This window comes from Gossypium hirsutum, chromosome D03 (genome assembly GCF_007990345.1).
Source record: "Gossypium hirsutum isolate 1008001.06 chromosome D03, Gossypium_hirsutum_v2.1, whole genome shotgun sequence".
Taxonomy (NCBI): Eukaryota; Viridiplantae; Streptophyta; class Magnoliopsida; order Malvales; family Malvaceae; genus Gossypium; species Gossypium hirsutum.
Genome location: NC_053439.1, coordinates 47029118 through 47052984, shown reverse-complemented (window position 1 = coordinate 47052984; position 23867 = coordinate 47029118). Strand labels below are relative to the sequence as shown.

The 23867-nt window shown below is 34.9% G+C and overlaps 4 protein-coding genes across 6 annotated transcripts; 3 read left to right on the top strand and 1 right to left on the bottom strand.

Moving 5' to 3' along the window:
• Positions 1–1807: 1807 nt before the first annotated feature.
• LOC107950164 (mitochondrial import inner membrane translocase subunit TIM9) lies at positions 1808–3608 on the top strand. The gene is made up of 2 exons (XM_016884946.2): positions 1808–2073; positions 3224–3608. Exons 1-2 carry the CDS (start codon positions 1979–1981, stop codon positions 3408–3410), a joined length of 282 nt encoding a protein of 93 aa, XP_016740435.1. The 5' UTR covers positions 1808–1978; the 3' UTR covers positions 3411–3608.
• Positions 3609–4106: 498 nt separating this feature from the next.
• LOC107950162 (pentatricopeptide repeat-containing protein At4g11690-like) lies at positions 4107–6399 on the top strand. Its single transcript, XM_016884944.2, is given in 2 exon segments — positions 4107–5609; positions 5611–6399. Coding segments are annotated over 2 exon segments (1683 nt in total). The 5' UTR covers positions 4107–4283; the 3' UTR covers positions 5968–6399.
• A 247-nt stretch (positions 6400–6646) lies between these two features.
• LOC107950163 (very-long-chain 3-oxoacyl-CoA reductase 1) lies at positions 6647–9610 on the top strand. The gene is made up of 3 exons (XM_016884945.2): positions 6647–7721; positions 7811–7880; positions 9238–9610. Exons 1-3 carry the CDS (start codon positions 7084–7086, stop codon positions 9490–9492), a joined length of 963 nt encoding a protein of 320 aa, XP_016740434.2. The 5' UTR covers positions 6647–7083; the 3' UTR covers positions 9493–9610.
• A 3663-nt stretch (positions 9611–13273) lies between these two features.
• Positions 13274–16201, bottom strand: LOC107950160 (probable serine/threonine-protein kinase PBL10). 3 transcript variants are annotated; one of them, XM_041090299.1, is made up of 8 exons: positions 15898–16201; positions 15727–15779; positions 15389–15496; positions 14815–15146; positions 14539–14674; positions 14301–14443; positions 14093–14216; positions 13274–14000 (listed from the first exon to the last, which is right to left on the bottom strand). In XM_041090299.1, the coding sequence occupies exons 3-8, from the start codon at positions 15471–15473 to the stop codon at positions 13564–13566; spliced, it is 1257 nt and encodes a 418-aa protein (XP_040946233.1). In that variant the 5' UTR covers positions 15474–15496; positions 15727–15779; positions 15898–16201; the 3' UTR covers positions 13274–13563. The 3 variants fall into 3 exon arrangements, with proteins under 3 accessions (XP_040946233.1, XP_016740430.1, XP_016740432.1); XM_016884941.2 differs by having other exon boundaries at positions 15727–15929; XM_016884943.2 differs by lacking the exon at positions 15898–16201 and having other exon boundaries at positions 15389–15452; positions 15727–15855.
• Positions 16202–23867: the final 7666 nt, after the last annotated feature.

The following is a 23867-nucleotide window of genomic DNA, read 5'->3' as shown; positions in this document are numbered from 1 at the left end:
CTTAGAAAATTAATCATTTTAATGACATTAATATTATTATATAATATTATTCCTATAGTATTATTGTTATAATAAGATATTTATGCAATACACATACTTTTATATTTGGTGCTTTATAATCTATATACATATTTGTGTATTTTTACATACATATTTTAAAACATATACATATATATACATACATATATTTTATAATCTATATATATACATGCATTTTTATGTATAATTATAAAGTATGTACATGCCTACATTTTCTTAATATATATACATATTTTACAATATATATATAAATATACATTTATCCTTTTATTATTGTTTTATAACTTATGTACATATTTACGTATTTATATACCTTTTTAATATATATATTATATTTTTATACCTTATATCATTTATATATCTTTATATACACACTTTTAATTTTCATATATATATATATACATGTTTGCATATTTCTTATTATATCTTATACTTTATATACATATACATATATCCTATGGCATCTTTATAATTATAATTCATTTATTATCTATTCATTCACGCTTTCATTATTATTTTAAAAATGTTTCACTTTTATTTTGTTTATACACTCGTTATTCGGCCTGCTATTGATTCGTCCTTTTTTTTTATCTTATTTTTGTCATTATCGTTCGTATTACGTTACACTATCGTATTTATTATTGTTTCGCATGCGTATCCAATGTAATTTATTTTCGCATTTTTCACGACATCATATTTTACTTTATTCAATATATCAAAACTCGTTTTTTTTATATTTCGATATTCGAAAAATCGTACCTTAACTTACGGGGTTTCAATTTTCTCGACAAATCTAGATATGTGAATCATTTCAAACAAAAGTTTTATATGCTCTCGGGAATTAACGAAAGATCGTGTTCTAACTCACGGGACATGATCTCTTTCCTAAACCCGAGACAATCAAATATCTTTCAAGATAAGTCAATTCTTTTTCGGTATTCATTTTCGCATCGGGAAATTGAGACATTGTGTCCTAACTTACGGGATATAATTTTCTTTCTCGATTAACGTGAAATATACTCTTTTTTTCTCGAAATTTTTAGCATTTCAACAAATGATCATGTTTTGAATCTTTTTCAAATTTTCGATTTTCGACACTAAGATACTAATTAATCAACTAGGTACCAATTTTGGGCGATACGAGGGTGCTAATCCTTCCTCGTACGTAACCGACTCCCGAACCCGTTTTCTGATTTTCGTGGACCAAAATCGTTGTTTTGATAAAATCAAATTGTTTATTAAAATAACCATTTTTCGAGATTGCCCGATCACACCTTATCAAAAAAGATTGGTTGCGACTCCCATTTTCATTTTCATTTTTCAAAACCCAAGTCGACCCCGTTTTTATCAAAAGAATGGTGTCAACAGTCATCATCAAATTGACTATCAGTGCCACGTATATATAAACTAACCATGTTAATGCAAAGATACCAACTTGAGTGATAGAATACAAGTTTAGGTACTAACTAAGCCTAAAAAATATTCAGATACTAATTAGGTACAATTGAATAAGTATAAGGGACAAACTACGTATCAAGGTCATCGACCCCCTAAAATGGAATATTTCCTTTTAGGCCTCTTTATTATTTATAAAATTTTAAATTATTAGTAATAAAATTATGCTTTGACCTCTAAAAATAAAAAAAAAATTAATTTTATTTTTAAAAATTATAAAAATATAAATTATTAATTAAATTACATTTTTATTAGCTTAAAAATATACTATTTAATTTCGATCCACAATCATACATCAACAGTTTTCTATGTTATTTGGTTTCGCATTTTATATATCCAAAGCCCCCTTAAGATTTTGAACGACGCCGTTCTAATGTCACGAATCCTAGGGTTTCTCTTAAAGAATGGAACAACTAGCCCTTACTGTAAAGTAAAATATAAACCCTAAGCAAAATCCTAAAAGGAAATTACATTCGGATCCAGTATGGACAAGAACATGTTAGCAGGTCTCGAGGGTCTCCCTGAAGAAGATAAGGCCCGAATGTCTTCCATGATCGACCATCTTCAGCTTCGTGATAGGTGTGTTTCACGCTCTTTTTTCCCCTCGAACTTCCCATTTTTCCCTCTGCAAATTCGCTTATTGACTTCCCTATTTGCTTCCTGAATTGGTTATGTAATGAAGTTTTAGGAAATGGGTTCTTATTTGGGGTGTAAAATTTTTGGGTTTTATTTTTAATTGTTATGTTTGGTTTGGTTTGGTTTGTGGTTAGCTTCTCAGATTGTAGATAATGCAGGGGTCCCAAATTTACATCCGGGTTTTGCTGCTTTGTTTATAATGAGAAGCTAAAGAGACGTTCTCCTTAAAACCAGTACAGCTTTTTTCTGTGTTGCCTCTGGACGTTTTGGGAACTACATTTCTACAACATGAATTCTGATACCCTTTTTAATGATGATTTAGCTAGTATTGCGCCAAGCCACATTAGACTTGAGATTAAGCCCATCGGGTCTGGAGCTCTTTAGATAAAATCCTCGCAACTAGTGCATATCACGGGATTCATACTTGTAATCTCACCTTACCGAACGAGGCCGCTACTGTCTCAACCAACAGTTTGTTGGTAGCATTTTGTTGTATTTGTTTTCATAGAATGGAGTTAAGTTTGGTGGTTGACACATCTTCACTTGGACTATAGCTATCCCAAAATTGATCTTTCCTGTTTTTGTTTAGAACTGGCCTTTCATCTTCTGTGTGTTAAGTTGCCTTGTCATTCACTGGTTGCTGAATTTTTAGATCCTTAAATCAATGTCAGCTTTTTCATGCATCAAATGTAGTGTTACAATTATGTTTATGTTGATTTTCCTGATACTGCTTATAATGCCACACTGGACTTTTTTTGTTTATAATGCCTACCTGGGATTGGGGAATGATTGATGCTTACGATATTGTTATTTGCATAGACGTATTGGCATTATTGCCCTAAGGCAAATGCCTCCTTTAAGACAAAAAGGGGGTTGGCAGGGTTTATGCGATGTCCGTATTTCAATAAACAATCTTCTCCATAGCTTTGAAGGCTTTGTAAACTTCAATATGTACTTATTAAAGTGCCAATTCCACTTAACCAACAAAAATGGACCTGTGTCTGGTTAATTGCTTGTGCTTTTGAATCTAAGCACCTCCTTACTGCTATGGAGGTGTCTGTATTGATCTAATTATCTGTTCTTTGATGTGCAGTCTAAGAATGTATAATTCTCTTGTGGAGAGATGCTTCAATGACTGCGTGGACAACTTCACTCGCAAGACTCTGCAGAAGCAAGAGGAGACCTGCGTCATGCGATGCGCGGAGAAGTTCTTGAAGCACTCAATGCGTGTAGGACTGAGGTTTGCAGAGCTTAACTCGCAGGCCGCAACACAAGATTAAAGCTAATAAGCGACCATGAGTTGGAGCTCAAAATGTTTTTGCATATCATGTAGAATTTTCTTCTTTTGGGATAAATTGGGTTCTTCCTCAGATGAAAAGCATTACGTTGCTGGGGTTGAGAATTGTTGTTAAATCATAGAATTTGTTATTGTTGATTTCCTCATAAGAAATTCAATACAATTGAATAGATATTCGTTATGCAAGATGGTTTCATTCACAGATGGTGAAATCCCTTTATATCCTTTTTGTTCTCAAGACATGACCCTATGCAAAACGGTGGTGGCATATTATGGGGTTGCTTATGATTATCAACATTTCTTTGGAACTTAAGATGAAAAGAAAACCTACAGGCACAAAATCGGATGCTTAGTTTGAGATTTAATCTGGTTGATTTTGGATCATGTTAATCCAGCTTGAATCTATTTGGATTTTCAAATTTTTTGGTTGGTTAATTTTGGATTTTGATTGTTTGAGTTTTTCATTAGAATCAAATTTTTATTTGAATTAATCGAGTTTGAGGCCTTTTTTTCAAAATAAGACATTTTTTTAATTATTTCGAGATGTTTTTATTGTTGTTTATGAGTTGTCTCGAGCTTAAATCGTTTCAAATCCAAGTTAATATAAATTAAATGAATTTAGATTGCTAACTTATTATGATAACATAAGTAGGATCAAATTTGAGTTCAGATTTATCTATGGGTGAAAATCAAAACTCGCTGCAAGTTGAGCTTAGATTACCAGAAAAGAAGGGAAAAACATCAGCAAAAGACGCGAGAATAGCCATTCCTCGTACCAACTAACAAGTATTTTGCACATAACAACCTTATTATATATTTCCCTGTTTATCCCAAACAATCCAAAAGCTAAACCACGATGCTTCAATCTCTGACTCTCATTCCCAAATTGGCGAAGAACCCACCTCTCAAAGCTCTCTCCCTCTTCAACTCTTCAATCCTCCAAGGTCTTCAACACACCCCTGAATCCATATCCTTCACTCTATACATTCTTCTTTCTTCCAACTTGCGCTTTCATTCTCAGTCCCTTCTCCTCCAAATCATCTCTGGTAGAATCTCCTCCCCTTTCTTCACTCCTTCGTCTCTATTCCACTATTTAACTCAACACTGTTTTAGTCCCAACTCGATGAATCAAATCCGTCTGTATGAATCCATTATCAACGCCCATGTTCAATCCCAGTTACCTGATCAAGCCATTTATTATTTCAATCAAATGGTAGACAAAAACTTTGTGGTTGGACCCAATACTTTCAATGGCATAATGGATTTCCTTATAAAATTTTATTGTTTTGAGAAAGCTTGGACCCTATTTCAAGAATCCAAGGGGAGGGTTAAGTTGGATGTTTATAGTTTTGGGATACTGATCAAAGGGTGTTGCGAGGCAGGGGATTTAGGCAAAAGTTTTGAGCTTTTAGATCAGATTGAAGAGTTGGGTTTGGCTCCAAATGTTGTTATATATACTACTTTGATTGATGGGTGCTGTAAAAATGGTGACTTGGAGCAGGCAAAGCTGTTGTTTGCCAAAATGGAGGAACTTGGTTTGGTTCCTAATGAATATACATATACGGTTTTAATCAATGGGTTGTTTAAAAGGGGACTTGAAAATGATGGGTTAGAGCTATATGAGAAGATGCAGCGTAAAGGGGTAATTCCTAGTTTATATACTTACAATTCAGTGATGAAAGTGTACTGCAGTGAAGGAAAAGTAGGTAAAGCTTTCGAAATGTTCGATGAAATGCGTGAAAGAGGAGTAGCATGTAATGTTGTTACGTACAATATATTGATTGGTGGGTTGTGTAGAGAGAAAAGGTTAAGGGAGGCTGAAAAATTAGTGGATCAAATGAAGAGGACTGGTTTAAGTCCGAATTTGATTACATATAATTCGCTCATAGATGGTTTTTGTAATGTTGGAAAGTTGGAGAAGGCTAGGTATTTATTTGGTCAATTGAAAACCAAGGGTCAATCTCCATCTTTGGTGACTTACAACATTCTTATTTCGGCGTTCTCTAGAGCGAAAGACTCGACAACAATCGCTAAGTTGGTCAAGGAAATGGAGGAGAGAGGGATAAGACCTTCTAAAGTAACGTATACAATTGTAATTGATGCATTCATTAGATCAGAAAACACAGAGAAAGCATTTGAGTTATATTTGTTCATGCAGAAGGCCGGTTTGGGTCCGGATGTTTAAAACGTACGGTGTCTTGATCCACGGGTTGTGCATAAAGGGAAACATGAAGGATGCATGGAAACTATTTACATCAATGGATGAAATGCAGTTGAAGCCTAATGATGTGATATACAACACGATGGTTCACGGGTATTGCAAACAAGGTAGCTCCTATAGAGCCCTGAGGCTGCTTCAAGAAATGAAAGAGAAAAGGCTGGTTCCTAATGTAGCTAGCTACAACTCTACTATTGGAGTTCTTTGCAAGGATGGGAAATGGCAAGAGGCTGAGGCTTTAGTGACTGAGATGGTTGAATCAGGTTTTAAACCTACAGTCTCCATATATAATCTAATCTCTGAAATAAAAAACAATACATAGTTGAAGGTTTCTAGCACACAATTAAGTTAAATGTGGATGCCTGATGGCTTAAATTGATAAAACTGAGCTTTCATTGTGTGAAGGAAGATAATAGAAACTCCTGGATATGATATATTTTGAAGGAAAAGGAAATGCAGGATGCTTTGAATAAAATGAGACCAAAAATGATAGCTCAATGGCTACGAGTTCTGGATTGAACTTCTGAATTATAATTTGGCACTATACATCTCTAAGCAAGTAGTTGAAGATTTGTGTTGGGAGATGAAGAAGACAGTGATGAAGAAAGGGTTTGAAGATTTTTATTTAAAATTCATGATTTTTTTTATATTTTTTAATTTCAGGTCTTTAATTTATGCAATTTTATGTTACTTTAGGATAAAGAAAAGTTTATTTATTTTCTAAAATATTTTTGATCCGACAATTTTTATGGAAGTCTCTAGCTTTTTTTTCTCTGACACAGTGCCACATGGCAGCCCATGATTGGGCCACGCATCGGTATTTAACACCATTAGGGTCAGATACCAAATTGATAGACGGAATAAAAGTTCAGGTAACACATTGGATAAATTGAAAATGCAGGTGCACATTGACAATTTTGTCAAAGCAAAGGGGACTTTTTGGTCTTTATACAAACAAAAAATGAATAAAATGGCATTTTAGTAATTACGGGGAAAAGTGCTCTCCATCCACTCTTCGCACAGATTCGCACACATGGGCGATAACCCCACAGTTTAATTTCAACCCCTCTTAAATTACTGTGAGCTTTTTCAGCTTCGAGGTTTCTTATTTCTATGAAATCAGCTAGTTCGCACGTTTCTTCTCCTCCACTGTGATTTTATTCTCCTGTAAATACCAATGCCCCTCAACAGTCAAACTCCTAAGTAGTTAATGAAGGTGGTTTTCAGCTCATCTACTTCACCCACTACTTTATTTTTTTCATTTATAGATAATCAATCCTTCCCTTTTTCTCTTTTTGATTCCCATCTGTTTCCGCCTAACCGAACTGCTAAAAAGATTCCCCTTTTCGTTATCGAGCGCTCTATTTATATCCCCTTACATCTCTTTCTTTGGTATTCACACAAGTTTCAAGTTTCAAGTTTCTCCTCTACGTAATCCATGGAAGCCTGCTTCTTCGACACTCTCAAGGCTCAACCTTTCTGGGTTATTGTCCTTTTCACTTTGGGTTCTTTATCACTCTTGAAGTTCTCATTTGTTTTTCTGAAATGGGTCTGGATCAATTTTCTTAGACCTGGTAAGAATCTCAAAAAATATGGCTCCTGGGGTCTTGTTACTGGACCAACTGATGGTATCGGCAAAGGATTTGCCTTTCAGCTGGCTAGGAAAGGGCTAAATCTTGTCTTGGTGGGCCGTAATCCTGATAAACTCAAAGACGTTTCCGATTCAATCTTGGCCAAGTATGCCAAGATTCAGATCAAGACAGTTGTTGTGGACTTCACTGGCGATCTTGATGAAGGCGTGAAGAAGATAAAAGAAACTATTGAAGGACTGGATGTGGGGGTTTTGATTAACAATGTTGGGATTTCATATCCTTATGCCAGGTACTTCCACGAGGTTGATGAGGAGCTGTTGATGAATTTGATTAAGGTGAATGTTGAAGGTACCACAAAGGTAACTCAAGCTGTTTTGCCTGGGATGGTGAAGAGAAAGAAAGGCGCAATTGTGAACATTGGGTCTGGTGCTGCCATTGTCATCCCTTCTGATCCACTCTATGCTGTTTATGCTGCTACTAAGGCGTAAGTGTTTTTGACACTTGCAAAGTTAATTGGGGTTTAATTTCTAGCTTTTAGCATCTAAGGTTCATCTTTCTCTCGGATTGTTTCAGGTATATTGATCAATTCTCTAGGTGCCTTTATGTTGAATACAAGAACATTGGGATTGATGTTCAGTGTCAGGTAATGTTTCCTAATATATGCCTATGATTTACTGCTTTAATTCCAGGAGTTCTAAATGCTAGAGTAAGGCTTTTTTTCATGGAACTTGAACATCTTTTATCCTTATGCCATTGCTGGATTTGTCTAAATAGCTTGGTTATGCTTCTTCTTTTTTTACTATTTCGAAATCTGATTACTGGAAGTGTTCCACCACCTTATTTGTTAAACTGAGTAACCAATAATTGAACGATGACTCTATAGAAATACCGTTATATGTAAATTACAGTTCAATATTCTACCTACAAACAACCTGATTTGCTAACATAGTGATTCTGGAACAAAGTTTTCTACAAGGAATCTGTATAGGCCGTTTAAGTAGTCCATTTGTCCTGCTAAGTTGTCAGAAACTAGCTACATATAATTATCTTGTTTTCTTGTTTCAAAAGGCGTCTTGTTTTATCTACTTCACCTGAAATGTTGACAATTTTGATATGCTTATTGAACTTACTATGGTCAATAAATTATGCTATTTAAGAACCCTGGGATATTAAATTGTTTATATTAGCTAATTTCTTTTGGGGGAAAAGAAACAGTTACTGTTTTGGGCCCTGTAACTCTTTCAGTCACTTTCACTCTCTTAGTATAACATGTTATTACGAGTATATTAAGCAAGTTTGCTGCTGTATAAGATGGTGAACAAGAAAGCTGATTCAACAACGTTTTATTCTCTTTCTCTCTTCTCTTTTTAATGACATTAGTTTAATTCCAGGAATGACACTTAGCTCATGCTACTGAATCACATAAAAACATTGTATCTACAGGTCATCAATTTGCACATTAGTTTTAAGACATTTCATGCCCCCGAATCATATTGTTTTCTATAGCTTAGGATTTTTTTTGAATAGTACTTTCGATATGAGTGGTTCTCAAGTCGCTTTTATTTTTTTGTTCACTCAAATTTCCCTGATTTCCTACCTCTTGTTTTGCCCTAATCTCTACTGATTATACTTTTAGATGAGTTGCAAGAGTGGAACATGCCACCAGAACTGTATGCATTTCCGATGATTCTTACGACTTAGCTTTGGGAAACTTTGATGTATTTACCCTCAGTATCGGCAACTAAGGTTACATCGTGTTATATTGACAAAAATAAGGAGGGAGGATTATTGTTTAATGGGGTAGGAAGTCAATCCATTCGTATAATCACATGATAAAAGTTGAACCTCTATGAATTTGATGTATTTAGGTTGGTTGACAAAAGCTATAGCTTACAGAAGGTTGTACCTTAATGGCCAATGATCTGGGTAACTTAATATTGAGAGCAGCTAGACTCTATTCATTAACATTGTCTGATCAATCAATGGGTTTCTTAATGCAGGTTCCATTATATGTGGCAACAAAAATGGCATCAATCAAAAGATCGTCTTTCTTTGTTCCATCAACAGACGGATATGCTCGTGCAGCAATGCAGTGGATAGGCTATGAACCTCGTTGCACGCCCTATTGGCCCCATTCCATCCTTTGGGGCTTGGCTTATTCACTGCCAGAGAGTGTGGTTGATGCATGGCGTTTGCGCTTTTGTCTTGGCATTCGAAAGAGGGGGCAACTCAAAGATTCTAGGAAGAAGGAATGAAAACAGATTGTTGAGTCTGTTGTATTTTACGTTCTTGGAGTTGAGTGTTTTGGTTGGATCTGTTAGGATCGTTCCGATTAAGCAACGAACAAGTAAAAATAGTAGAAGAAATTGAGAAGTTGAACATAAAAATTTAACGTGGAAAAACCTCTCCAAAGAGGATAAAAACTACGGGCAAATATGATTTTACTATAATGACAAAAGAATGAAGAGTACAAAAGATGGAGATAAAAACTAAACCTCGAAAACCCGAAAAATAAAGAACCCTCAAAACGTAAACACAAAATTCTCTAAATGTGTTATGAGTTCTAATCAAATGGGTGTGTTTTTCGAAGATTGTAAAAGAGCTTATTTATAGGTTAAATTAGTAAGTTAAATAAACTATACTAATAAATGCTAAATATATTATACTAATAAATACTAAATTTTCTAGAAAGAAAATATATTTTTGTTTAACTTGACTTGCAAGTGATTTCTTAGAATTTGGGTCACACAACTTTAACAATCTCTACCTTGACACGAATTCTTTCAACGCCATCTTTCCCAAAACTCGCCACGGGCCTATCTTGCAGTGAATTAACTGAGTCGAATCTATGCTTAGAAGCTGGAAGACTTTTAGCCTTCGACTTGTGCACTGCTAAATCAAAACTAACTCGGGTCTGATTTTTACGAACACAGTGCCCTAACTTTTCAAAACCTGCATCCAAAGGAGAACCTCTCTTCAACGAAACGATCATACCTTTTTCCCTCCTATGACCAAGTTGCCTCTACTCCAAACAAGTTGACTTTGATTCCGTAATGGACGAGAGACGTTCGATTTCACCGTCATTATAGAACCTTCCAGAATATAAAGACTGCCAGTTGTTTTACCTTTTAACAAAACGAGAGCTCTACGAGATACTTTAATGTCGCTCGACTCGATATTGATTCTGCATCCTTTCAAGTCTAAAATACTTAAGGGGATGAGATTCTTTTATAAATCAGATTTTTTTGTAAATCAGGTACATACCTGACATCTGAGAGTGTCCTAATCGTCCCATCGTGTATCCTAATTTTAACAGTACCAATACCGATTATCTTACTAGATGAATCGTTTCTCATGTGCACAACTCCACCTTCAACTGAACTGTATGTGGAGAATCATTCTCTATTGGGACACATGTGGAAAGAACATCCTGAATCTAGGATCTACTCAGACGTAAGCTTGGAGTTATCGCTCGTTGACACTAACAAGAAATCATCATCGCCTTCATCGACCAAATTAGCACCAGCTACATCTTTCTCGTTACTCTCAACAGCTCTTTTATTTCGCAGTTTATAACAATCTGTTTTGATGTGACCTAACTTTTTACAATAGCGACACCTTTTGTCTCAATTCTTTGATGCTACCAAAACGGAAGTTTGCCTATCTGCTTTGCTATTCAAACTAAACTCATTATCGAATTTGTCTCTACTCAACAAATGACTTTTCACATCTTCGAACAAGAGTTTGTCTCTGCCATAAATCAGGGTCTCCCTGAAAAACTTGTATGGAGATGGTAAAGAGCACAATAATAGTATAACTTGATCTTCATCGTCAATATGAACCGCAACGCTCTTTAAATCATTTAAAAGAGTAATGAATTGACTAATGTGATATCTAAGACGCCCACCTTCGTTCATGCAAAACGTAAATAGATGTTGTTTCAACACTAAACGGTTAGCTAGAGACTTTTCATCAATACCTCCTGCAATATTGTATTCGCGAGGCACAACTGGATTGCAGACAAGACCTTTTCATCAAGCTCTTCTCATTCTGTTTGATTTAAATTCTCAGGCTTTTTTCCTGTAACAACCTTTTTCAAGCCGTTTTGAACTAGAATTGCCATCATCTGAACTTGCCACAAATTGAAATTTGTCTCACCATCGAACTTCTCAATTTCAAACCTTGTTGCTGGCATCTCTGAACGGGCTGATCTATGAAAATTGAACTAACTTTGATACCACTTGTTAGAATCGTCCAAATTAAGCAACGAACAAGTAAAAATAGTAGAAGAAATTGAAAAGTTAACAAGTAAAAATAGTAGAAGAAATTGAAAAGTTAAACACACAAATTTAACGTGGAAAAACCCCTCCAAAGAGGATAAAAAATCACGGGCAAAGATAATTTTACTATAATGACAAAAGAACGAAGAGTACAAAAGATGGAGATAAAAACTAAACCTCGAAAACTCGAAAAACAAGGAACCCTCAAAACGTAAACACAAAATTCTCTAAATGTGTTATGAGTTCTAATCAAATGGGTGTGTTTTTCTAATATTGTAAAAGAGCTTATTTATAGGCTAAATTAGTAAGTTAAATAAACTATACTAATAAATGCTAAATATATTATACTAATAAATACTAAATCTTCTAGAAAGAAAATATATTTTTGTTTAACTTGACTTGCAAGCGATCTCTTAGAATTTGGGTCACACAACTCTAACAGGATGAATGAGCTCCAAAACTGCCCAACCCCCCAAATATTGTAATCTCTTCATAAATTTGTTTTCAAGCATTGCAATTGCATTGTGACACTTCCATTATGTAGGGAAGGATAAGGATGAAAGTATACAAATGTATGAACCCTTTTTCCTGCATGATTTGCTTTTACGAGTTTAAAGTATGCAAAAAATTGTAATGCAATACTAATATTTCTAACTAAGCAAAAATGTTCAAATGATTAAAGTTTGATCTAGCTAAGCAAAAATTGCTCACCGAGTATTCATATTTGGAGTATAATGGAAAGGCACATTATATTTTTAAAGAATGAATATAGATTCAAATTTTGAAGATGATATTATTAGAATAAGTTATATTTTCAAAAATTTGAATCTAGATTCTAATAATATCATCTTCAAAATTTGAATCTATATTCATTCTTTGAAAATATAGCTTTTCACCGATATGGTGCTCTTTGACAAAGGTATATGGTGCTCTTTTTCATTCTAATAATCTATATTCAAATAACATCCTTTCTCATATAATGTTTTGAAGCAGTAGTATTAACATTATGATTTTGATTGTTTGACAGGTAAGGCGACACTTTAAATCAGAGTTGCTCAACGGGCTCAATGAGATCGTCATTTTCGACCCTCTATCACATAACCAATTGAGGAAAGTTGCTAGATTGCGAATGAAGGATGTTGCAAGCCGCCTTGCTGAAAGGGGTATTGCATTGACTGTAGAAGCTTCAACATTGGACTATATCCTTGCTGAGAGTTATGATCCAGTAAGTATTAACATTTATATCTTATACATAATTCAGATATCATTGAGGGTATGGTTGAATAGTAACAATGTCTCTTTTTTTTAACTTTTGATATAGGTTTATGGTGCAAGACCTATTAGGAGATTGCTTGAGAAGAAAGTTGTGACCAAGCTATCAAGGATGCTTGTGATGGAAGAAATTGATGTGAACTCGACAGTTTACATGGATGCTCCAAATGGAAGTGAGTTAGTGTATCAGATTGAGAAGAATGAAGGGTTAGTCAATGCAGAGACTGGGCAAAAAGCAGACGAATTGATCTGAATCCTGAACGGAACAAGAAGTGATGCTGCACAAGCAGTGAAGGAGATGAAGATTGAAGAGATAGGTGATGAAGATGATCAAATGGACTCGTGAACCAATTTATTTGCTTTTTAGTACGTTGAAAGTATTAGGATGCTATACAAAAGACATCAAAGTATGTCAGGTCTTGAACAAGCAACCTCAGTCGGTAAAGTTGATTTCAATCTCAAAGGACAACAAAGAAAGTAATCATAAATGAAATAATAATATGATTACAATTCGACTGGAAATGTGAAGATCCTTAGTGATTGTGGTCATAGGAAAGCAATTACACCCTTTTTCCAAGTTGGCTCTCAAAGTGTAACAAACGCTTTGTAATCTCAAAATCAAAATACGGCATTGCACATTCATTCCAACTTTAGAGTACATTAGCTTCATATAATAACTGTACAGCCACAAGGCACAATGCCCAAGTTCTGGAGACGATTCACCCACTATACTTGGTAGGTAAGCAACTTTGGTTCAGGGCCTTGATTCTGTTATCAGGAATAAAGAGGCGAAGCAGATGGCTGAGGGTACGCAGTCGTACTCCTTCCACCGGTAGCATCATCTGCACTTTGCCTACGTCTCCGAGGTACGCTGTTAGTATTGTTGTGATTAATTCTGGAGTCGTTAGAATCCTGGAGCTGCTCCAATGCAGTTACAACCTCATTCATGCTTGGTCTGAACTTGGCAGCGATCGACAGGCATCGCAAAGCAAGGGTAGCAGCCTTAAAGGCTCCTTCGATTGTATACTGGCCTTCAAGGCGATTATCTAGGACACGAAATATTTTGCGTTTGTTGGCAAGGTAAGGTTTGGCCCATTCCACCAGTTTATGTTCTCCAGATGGTCGATTCTTGTCAACTACTCTCCGGCCAGATAACATCTCCAGCAGCACAACTCCAAAACTATACACATCACTCCTTGCAGACAAATGACCTACAGTTGGAGGGAAAAAAACGGAATCATTCATCGTTTACAAGAGTGGAAAATTACATATACTCGGTTAACTGAAACAGGTTGCTAAGTACCTGTGGCAAGATACTCCGGAGCAGCATATCCGTAAGTCCCCATAACTCGGGTAGAAACATGGCTCTTATCACCTGTTGGCCCATCTTTGGCCAACCCAAAATCAGAGAGCTTTGCATTGTAGTTCTGCAATTACAATAGAACAAAAAGGTTCATAGAGAACCGTGTAAAGGAATTGGAAAGAATGCTTTGGCTTAACAAATCACATACCGTATCGAGCAAGATGTTGGAAGTCTTGAAGTCTCGATATATAACTCTTGTTTCCGCACTGTGAAGGAAGGCGAGTCCCTTCGCAGCATCGAGGGCAACTTTCAACCGTAGGCTCCAAGAAAGAGGCTGGAAATAAGAACCTCCTGGTACATATAATTCAAGTGTTAAAAATAAACAAAATGGCATCTAAAACAAAGTTTTGCTCGACCAAACCGACATACAGGCTGAAAGAACTTACTCCTGAATAGATGATTCTCCAAGCTGCCACGAGGCATGAATTCGTACACCAGCAAGCGGTGCTCGTCCTCCAAGCAATATCCAATCAGTTTCACAAGATTAGGATGATAAAGCTGTCCCAGATAATTCACTTCTGCCTACAAGATCAAGATCAAACACAAGTAAATCTAAGCACTTCAATCTCAAAACAACAGAAAGTGATAAGCTTCATAGATAAACATCTTAAGCAAGCAAACTCAACACATTAAAATCCTTTCCACCTAATAAATGGACTTACCAACCATTCCTTGTGACCTTGGAACCCATCCTGGTTAAGCCTTTTGACAGCAATAACAATGCCAGATCCAGGCTTGGTAGCAGTAAAGGAATTTTCATCGACCCACCCCTTAAACACGGAGCCGAAACCGCCTTCTCCAAGCACGCTATCGGGACGAAAATTCCTTGTGGCCATTTTGAGATCAGCAAAGCTGAAACTTTTCAAATTGGGGGACTGCAAAATCTCACCCTCACTCCGAGGTGTCAAAGGTGCTGAAAATGATGAAACTTTGCTGTTGCTGCTTTCACTGCTAACATCTTTCCCATCACCACTATCATACTTTGAACTGAGCCCTGTCTCAAACATGTATAACCCCTCATGCATTCATTGATTGAAATTAACCCATTTTTGGAAGTACAATAAGGTCATCTCCCACAAATTGTTAGGATGTATGTTTGTTAAGTTACTAATGAAGGTAAAGCTCTCAATAAACCAGAACTAGTAAGAAAAAGAATTATACTTGAAAACCCCAAATTTTCAAAGTACATAGCAATTAACAGATATATTATAGCATAATGTGAGATAATTGAAATACCTGTGTTGCTGTGGCTCTCAGCTTTAATACCGGCACTCAAGCAATTTCCAATTGCATCAAATACCTGAAAAATACAAGCCACCATCTTCAACTCTTCTTTCGTAGATCCTAAAACAAAGAAAAAAATGAATCTTTGGTTTATATAACAAACCAGAATTAAACAATGAAATGAAGCAGATCTAAGTTTTATTTAAAAAAAAAAAGAAAAGAAAAGAAAAAGCTTCCCAAAGCCATCATTTTTCATAAAAAAACAGAAGAAGATAAAAAGGTCATCTTTTTCTTTGTAAACCAAGCAGGGAACGGCCAACAAAAAAGAGCATCAAAAAAGAGAAGTTTACCAGTTTATTATAGCAAAAGCTTTAATTTTTCTTGTGCAGTACCTAGTGCCAACCTGCAAATAGTTAGCCAACGGCGATGATGGTTATAAATTTAAGAAAAAGAGAGAGATTTTTAAAGGAAGGTGGGATGAATTGCACAAATGTCGGGCTGGTCCCGCCTTTTAAGCGTACCGTGCTACAACTCTGTCTGTCTGTCTGTCTCTCTCTCTCTCTCTCTCTCTCTCAGTTTAGTCAAGTCAGAGAAGGTTAGCCCTTGCACTCCATCGCCATCTTTCCTGAGCCGTTGGATCTTTTCTATAAATGATGGTGGCTGAGCTTCAACAGCTGGCTTCGTCCTTGTATGTAGCTTTCAAGTTTCAACTATGACATAAATAAACCGTTAAAAAGTGAAATTTTCTATCTGAATTAAAAGAAAAAATGGTTTTTTTAATGGATAATTGTAGCAATTGGAGAATAGAGGGACAATTGGCAAGCCAAGACCCTTCCTTTTATTCAAGTGGGAGCTTTTAGCTTCGAAACCGCCACATGGGCCCTCATTGGAGGGGGAGCAGCCAATTATCAATGGGGTAAGAAAGGGTACTCTTTTGTTTATCAATGGCATAGGTTAATTCCAAGAAAAACCTCCTTATTAGTACAAGGAATTGACTAGACAGCTTCACTTGCATGGAAAGTTCGGAGCTTTTGGACACTTTTTAGTGTGACAAATCTGATAGGTTTTGTTTTAGGATTAATTCCATCAACCCTCCTCGAATTTTAACTCCAATTTTGAATTAATCCCAAACTTAAACTATTTTTAAATTGAATCCTCAAAATATTATCATATCAATCGAATCTTTAGTTTGGATTTGAAATCTATTTAACATGTCAATAAAAATAAATAACGAGCTAAATTTTATTGACACTATATATTTTTAACATGTCAGATTCAAATTATCTATGTAGTAAGTACACATGTGTTTATAATATGATTAACATGTTTTAAATATGCTTAAAGTTATATTTGAACTAACATTTAACGTTTAAATTGCCAGCTAGGACGATAAAAAGATCTTATTGATACAATATTGATATTAAGAGGGTTGAATTAGAATGTTTAATTTAGTATTTAGGTAATAGTTTGATGGCATTTGAAGGAATTAAGCCTTGTTATAATGATCCAAAGTCTAGAAACAGGGATTAGGTTAAGAAAAGAAGTAGTAATTATAGTATTAGTCAGTGTTTGAAAGGATGTTTCTGGTTAGATTCCAAACCTTATGATAAAATAAAGAATTTGTTGCGTTATTGCAACTCTTTCCTTAAATAAATCTTAATTTTGTTGCATTATAGCTGTTCTTTCCTTGAATAAATCTTATCTTGTCTAATCTCAATTCATTTTTCTTTTGATCAATAATCTGAATCATTTTATCAACAAGAATCTTGATCATGTGGATTTGATGATTATACTCTAATCCTATACTTTCATTTAAAACAAAAAAAAAACAAAAGTTGATATAAGAACAATTTATAACAATTAAATAAGACTGGGTTTTTTTATTGGTTGATGATGGTACAATAAAAGAAAGTATAATGGTCGAAAATACTTACAACGTTTATGGATTTTTGGTTTTGTGCTGTTAACCTTTTTTTTTATTGATGTTATTTAACATTACGATTGTTTCAAAAATCAATCCAATTTTAAAGGAAAACGTCAATTGATCGCCAATCAAGCGTCGGTCAACGAAATAGCCTATGTGGCGTGCTGACATGTCAAAAATAAAGAATTAAAGATGAAATTAAAAAGAAATAAATAATTTATAACAAATAATTTTAACCCTAAAATTAAAATTGATCATTCCCTTATTCTCAAATCTTGAAATCCTTAAAACTATGAAATCGGTATATGTATTATAATTTTTGTTGTTTTTCAGAGCTTCAACAGACACCAATCAATTTATTCCTTCATCATTGCTCTCCATTGAAGGCAAACATTAAAAAGAGAGAGAGAGAGCGTAGAAAAGTAGTTATTTTGAATCCAGGTAACACAGAATCGATCTCCTTTCCACTTTGAACAAAAAGGCGAAAATGGATTTTACTCTTCCTGTGTTTCTAGTTGTTGGAAACTCATCGTCGATGATAGATTTTAGGGATTTCATGATTTGGGAATAAGGGATTATGGATTTTAATGATAGGTTTTAATTTTAGAGTTAATTTTTTTTACAATTTTTTTTATAATTTTATATTTAAACTTTTTATTTTTTACATGTAAGCACTCCACATAGGTTATTTTGTTGACCGACGCTTGACTGATGGTCAACTGACTTTTTCGTTAAAATTGAGTTGATTTGTGGAAATTTTGTAACATTGAGGGTGTCAATAAAAAAAAAAATCAGTGGCAAAAAACCAAAAACCTATAAATGTTGAGGATATTTTAGACAATTATGCCTTTAAAAAAAACTATTGATGAACTATAGGACTTCTACAACCTTCAATATTGCTTCTAAATTCTAAATCATTAATTGTTAATTCGAAGTATTATTATAATATTAATTAGGCAATTTTGATGGTTTTGGTGTTAAATACTAATTCATATTTGACATGAATTATATTAAAAGTACATGGACCAAAGTTTTAATATGTAAGAATCTATCACATGGATAGTTTACAATTAGCATCTTAAAGAAAAAACAAATAACTTATGACAAATGAAAGTAATACTCTTGGTTTCTTTGAAAAACCTTTAACCAAAAAAGTTAGATTCAAGGAATCAAGTACGGATGAGGGCTCTAATATGGCGGTTGATTCAGAACTTAAGTCTATGCTTTCTTGGAAAGATAAACTATTAGATGGTAGATAGGAAGGATCTAACGCGTCAGATGCCCGGTCTCGACTTGGTGAAGATGACGATTTTAAACTTTTGGATGGGAATATTACAAGATCCCTGATCAATGACATCCCTACGATTAGTTTCTCTGAAAGAATTCATCAGTTATTGATCAAAGTCATGGCAACAATGGTGATTATTAAGCTTTTGGGTCAGTCCATTGGATATAATGTTCTGCAAAGCAGAGTCAGCAATCTATGGAAGCCAATTTTGCCGTCCCACTTAATGGACATAGAGAACGATTATTTTTTTTTTGTGAAATTTCAGAACACAGAAGATTATGAAAAAGTACTTACCAAAGGGTTGTGGACCATCTTTGGGCAATATCTTACTGTGCAGCCTTGGACTATGGATTTCAATCCGATGCAGCCTTACCTCGAATGTTGTCAAGGATTGGATTAGACTTCCAATACTCCCATGGTTTTTATACAAATTGTAAATTCTTGAAGAAATTGGAGGGATAATTGGTAAAGTCTCAAAAATCAATTTTAACACAGATAGTAGAACGAGAGGAAAGTTCGCGAGAATGGCGGTATATGTTAACCTTGATAAGCCACTGATTTCTCAGGTATTGATAAATGACACTCTTTAACGGGTTGAGTTTGAATCACTACCGGTGGTATGCTTTAGCTGTGGTCGTTATGGCCACTTGAAGGATTTGTGTCCAAATAAAGTTATAGATCTGGTTCAGAATGAGGGGAAGACATCGATAGAGGCTTCAACAAGGACTAACCAAGTTACAACAAAGGAGGTTGCGGCCTATGGGCCATGGATGATAGTTGAGAGAAAGAATTGGTGAAATCCCAGGGAAAACAATTTTACCAACGAAGAAGGTGGATTTTGGATTGGTTGGGACCAGATTTGATACTCTATTTTTAGCAGACAAGAATGCCACTATTTTAGGTGATGAAGATGGAATTATATTAGGTAAGAAACAAGGGGTTAGGGTTAACTCAAATAGTTTCTATAAAGTGAATTTTTCTAGATATATAGGAAAAAATAGGCCCGTTTAGAACAGGGCTTAAGCAACCAAACACGTTGGGATATGGAACGAGTTTCGAGCCATTTGAAAAGGGAGATTCGACTAGTAATGGTCGAATTTTGGTCCAATTGGAGCAGTGGGCTAGTGCTTTCGAAATTCAACCTAATGAAATCTTGGATTTAAATTCGGATAGCAACATGGTGATGTAACCTGACTTGGCCCAAATTGAGGATATACAGGTTGGAATTTCTACTGCAGCCATGAACCAAAATTCAAATTCAATTCGCAACGATAATATTTCTCTTGAGAAGGTTTTTTTATCAGGTATGGCTCCTTTAATTCGCAACGATAATATTTCTCTTGAGAAGGTTTTTTTTTATCAGGTATGGCTCCAAACTCTATAACCTTTTCTAATCCCTTTTTTATAGGTTCTGTTGGCATGAAGATCGTTGTGGAAAATGGAACACTTGATCAAGGTAAGCATGCAGAATTTTTTTTAAAGAAAATACGACATAAACAAATGGAAAAATTTTCAAGAAAACCATTTCAGCAAATATAAGGAAGGGTATACATATAGACAAAGGACATGGATCCAGTGGTAAAATAGATTTAAGTAAGAGTGGTAAGGTCTTTAACAGAACTCTTAAGTGCCTTGATGATAAGTTTAAGGCATATGGTAATTCACGCATTCCTCTCTCGGAGTCCACGAATTCTATGGTGGAACTTATTAATTCCCAAATGGATACTGTTGACGATATAGAGGTCTAGACAAGGAATGAAACAGGTTTGCAGAGTTCTTTTCTCTTTAATTTGTAATGTTTGAGTGCACTTCTTTTTCATTGTGATTTTGTTATGAAACTGTCAGTTTTTTTGTGTGGAATTATCAAGGTTGTGATAGTGCAAAATTCTCGCGTATTTTTTGTGAATATAATTTAGAATACAAATCAAATATTGTTAGTTTGATTGAAACAAGAGTCAGTGGCTTAAAAGTAGATAACATTATTGCCAAATTGGATTTTCAGTTTTCTTATCGAGTGGAAGTTGTTGGTTTTTCCAGAAGAATTTGGGTTGGTTGAAAGTGGATAACATTATTGCCAAATTGGGTTTTTAGTTTTCTCATCGAGTGGAAGTTGTTGGTTTTTCCAGAAGAATTTGGGTTGGTTGAGAATCATGCATAATCATCCACAATTTATTTTGACTCGAGTTTTTGGTCCTTCTCAGAATCAACCCAGTTTTATAGCTTTTGTTTATGATAGTTCTGATAGACAGAAGCAAAAATTAATTTATGATGTTTTAAATACTACTATTCTTTCCGAAAATGTCCATTGGCTCATTGTTGGGGACTTTAATGCTCTATTGGCTGATGGTGAGAAGAAATGTGGTCGGATCAGAGGTAGGAGATGTCCTTATTTTGAGGGGTTTTATGGATTTTGTAGCCTTACATGATTTGAGATTTAGAGGCCCATCCTACATTTGGTGCAAATGGAGGACTCTTAAGAGACTAGATAGAGCTATTGGTAATTATGCTTGGCTGAACGTTTTTTTAATAGTTTAGTCACTCACCTTCCAAGGCTTAAGTCTGACTATTGACCGCTTTTCTGACTATTGACTGCTTTTCTTGTATATGAGGCTAGATCTTAGGGCTCCCAAAGAGCGCCCTTTTAGATTTTTTGCTGAATGGCTAGAGCATTCTAGGTTTCTAAATTTTATTAAGGATTAGTAAGGCCTTAACGGTAATTTGGTGAATTTCATTTCTAATCTTTCCGTTGAGCTTAAGAAGTGGAATCGTACTATTTACCGTCACTTAAGTATTCATAGAAAACACATTGTGAATAAGCTTTCTAATATTCAAAGGAGGATGGAGTTCTCAAATCCTAATATGCTCTTTTAAACTGGGTTAGAAACCTAATAAGAGCTGGAAAGAGTTATTAATCACGATGAAGTTCTTTGGAAACAAAAATCCATATGTAAGCGGCTTAAATTGGGAGACATGAATACTAATTTCTTTCACTATCATACTTTACAAAGAAGAAAGTAAAACCGTATTACGACTTTAAAGAGTGATAATGGTTCGTGGATCTATGATGATGAATCCCTCCAATATGAAGCTATTAAGTTATTCCAAAAACTGTTTGAAGAAGAACCGGAACCTATAAGTAATCTTTCTCATAGTTCTTTCCATATTCTTGCAAATTGCAATATCTAGTTTTTTGGAAAAGATGTGTCAATCGATGAAATTAAAATAACACTTTTTGATATGACCCCATTAAAAGCCTTAGGAAGTGATGACTTTTAAACACATTTCTTTCAAAAACACTGAGATTTAATTGGTTTGTCGATCTGTGAGTGGGTTAAATTAGTTTTTGCTAGAAGGGGTATTGAGCTTGAGCTAAATAACATTTTGTTAGTCCTCATTCCTAAAGTCCTTAAGCTTGAGGACTTTTCTCAATTTCATCCTATTAGTTTGTTTTTCGTGATGTATAAATTGGCGATGAAGGCCATTACTAATCGTTTTAAAATGGTGTTTCCTAATATTATTGCCTAGGAATAAGCATCTTTCATTGCAAGACATAATATCACTAATAACATCATGATTGTCAGAGTAAGCACAAGAACAGGAAGTGGATGGCTGTCAAAATTTATCTGGAAAAAACTTATGATAGAGTATGTTGGGATTTCATTAAGGCTTCACTTAAGGCTGCAGGTATTCCTAACATGTTTATAAATTTTATAATGTTTATTATTTCAAATTCTATTATGGAAGTGTTATAAAATGGTACTCCAACGCAAAAATTCAAGCCTGCGAAGGGTATTCGACAGGGATGTCCGCTTTCGCCATATCTGTTTATTCTATGCATAGAATAGCTTGGCCATAACTTTCATTAAGCCATAGATGGTGGTCTCTGACAACCTATTCAGTTATCAAGATCAAGTCCGTATCTCTCTAATATTTTCTTTGTAAATAATCTTGTCAGCTTTGGTTATGCAGATTTATAGCAAGCTCTGGTCCTCAAAGACGTTCTTGAGAGGTTTTGTCCATATTCCAGTCATCGGATCAATGCTCAGAAGACTGATATTTATTTTTCTAAGGGAACAGATGATGATATTGGCAGACAGTTGAATGAAATTCTTAGATTTCACAGGGTGCATAATCTTGGCACCTATTTGAGGGGTTCCTCTTCTTTATAAAAAGATTTTGAATAGTACTTTGTGTTTCATTATTGAAAAGGTTCGAAATAAACTGAACAGATGGGATGCTAGGAAGTTATCTTTAGTTGGTAGAGCTACCCTAGCGCAGTTTGTCCTGTTATCTGTTCCTAATTACTTCATGTAGTCCATGTTGATTACTAAGGTATTATGTGATGAGATTGAACATATCGTCAGGTAGTTTATTTGGGGGTCATCTGATAGCAAACAAAAGATGTCTTTAGTCAAATGAGAGTCTGTTTGTCAACCTCAATCTTGTGGAGGGCTTGGCTTTAGACATTTGAGGAATAAGAACACCTCTTTTATGTTGAAAGTCTAATATGTCGCCTACCAAGTCTAATTGGGGACATGTCTTGTCTTGGGTATCAGAGCGGATGACTCACAAAAGATAGAGACATAGATATAATTGACTGGACTAACAATACATCAGACTAGACCTAAGAAGAATAGATCTTGAATCCGTTTATGGATTTATTCACTTATGTTATTCAAAGTGTGTCATACATTAATCCTGAGTGGATGGTGGACTATGTATGCGTGACTCGTATACTTTGATGTAAGTAAAAACCCGAGTTCAAATAGATAAGGAACCAAAAGTTAGTGTGTTGGGTATACGACTTCTGCAGTATGTAGTGTCATTCACAACAGTGAAATTCATAGCCTGAGATATAGGTAAATGATATCCTCTCATTGGCATTACATGGTTGATGAAAAGTAAACGTGACCACATGTCGTTCGTATTTGTGATGAATGACTTGATTACTATTTGATAGTAATTGACTTTTTATGAATGAAGATATAATGGTTACCATGAGATAAAATATGATCATATTAGGAGAACAGATTTATCCCAAAAAGATTATGGATATCCTATGAGGGTAACACACTTATGACAAGGTTATTGGACGAGCACTGATCGAGTTACTTTCGTAATAGTATGTCATTAGGGAGAGCTCAGTCACGATACTATAATGAAATGACTTCGTGACTAAATGAGTTTTAATTAATAGGTGAAAAGCTAAAACTTAATTATAAATCATTTAAGCCTTAATCACATTTGTCCAACCGGTCCCTCCGCTAGCTCATTAAAAC

Bases quoted from the DNA above. Each gene is read 5' to 3' on its own strand.
- LOC107950164 (XM_016884946.2), top strand. From the start codon at position 1,979: ATGGACAAGAACATGTTAGCAGGTCTCGAGGGTCTCCCTGAAGAAGAT. The intron at 2,074-3,223 runs GTGTGTTTCACG...TTTGATGTGCAG, and splicing joins CATCTTCAGCTTCGTGATAG to TCTAAGAATGTATAATTCTC.
- LOC107950163 (XM_016884945.2), top strand. From the start codon at position 7,084: ATGGAAGCCTGCTTCTTCGACACTCTCAAGGCTCAACCTTTCTGGGTT. The intron at 7,722-7,810 runs GTAAGTGTTTTT...GGATTGTTTCAG, and splicing joins GTTTATGCTGCTACTAAGGC to GTATATTGATCAATTCTCTA. The intron at 7,881-9,237 runs GTAATGTTTCCT...TTCTTAATGCAG, and splicing joins GGATTGATGTTCAGTGTCAG to GTTCCATTATATGTGGCAAC.
- LOC107950160 (XM_041090299.1), bottom strand. From the start codon at position 15,473: ATGGTGGCTTGTATTTTTCAGGTATTTGATGCAATTGGAAATTGCTTG. The intron at 15,147-15,388 runs GTATTTCAATTA...TGTTTGAGACAG, and splicing joins TGAGAGCCACAGCAACACAG to GGCTCAGTTCAAAGTATGAT. The intron at 14,444-14,538 runs GTAAGTTCTTTC...TATATGTACCAG, and splicing joins GGAGAATCATCTATTCAGGA to GAGGTTCTTATTTCCAGCCT.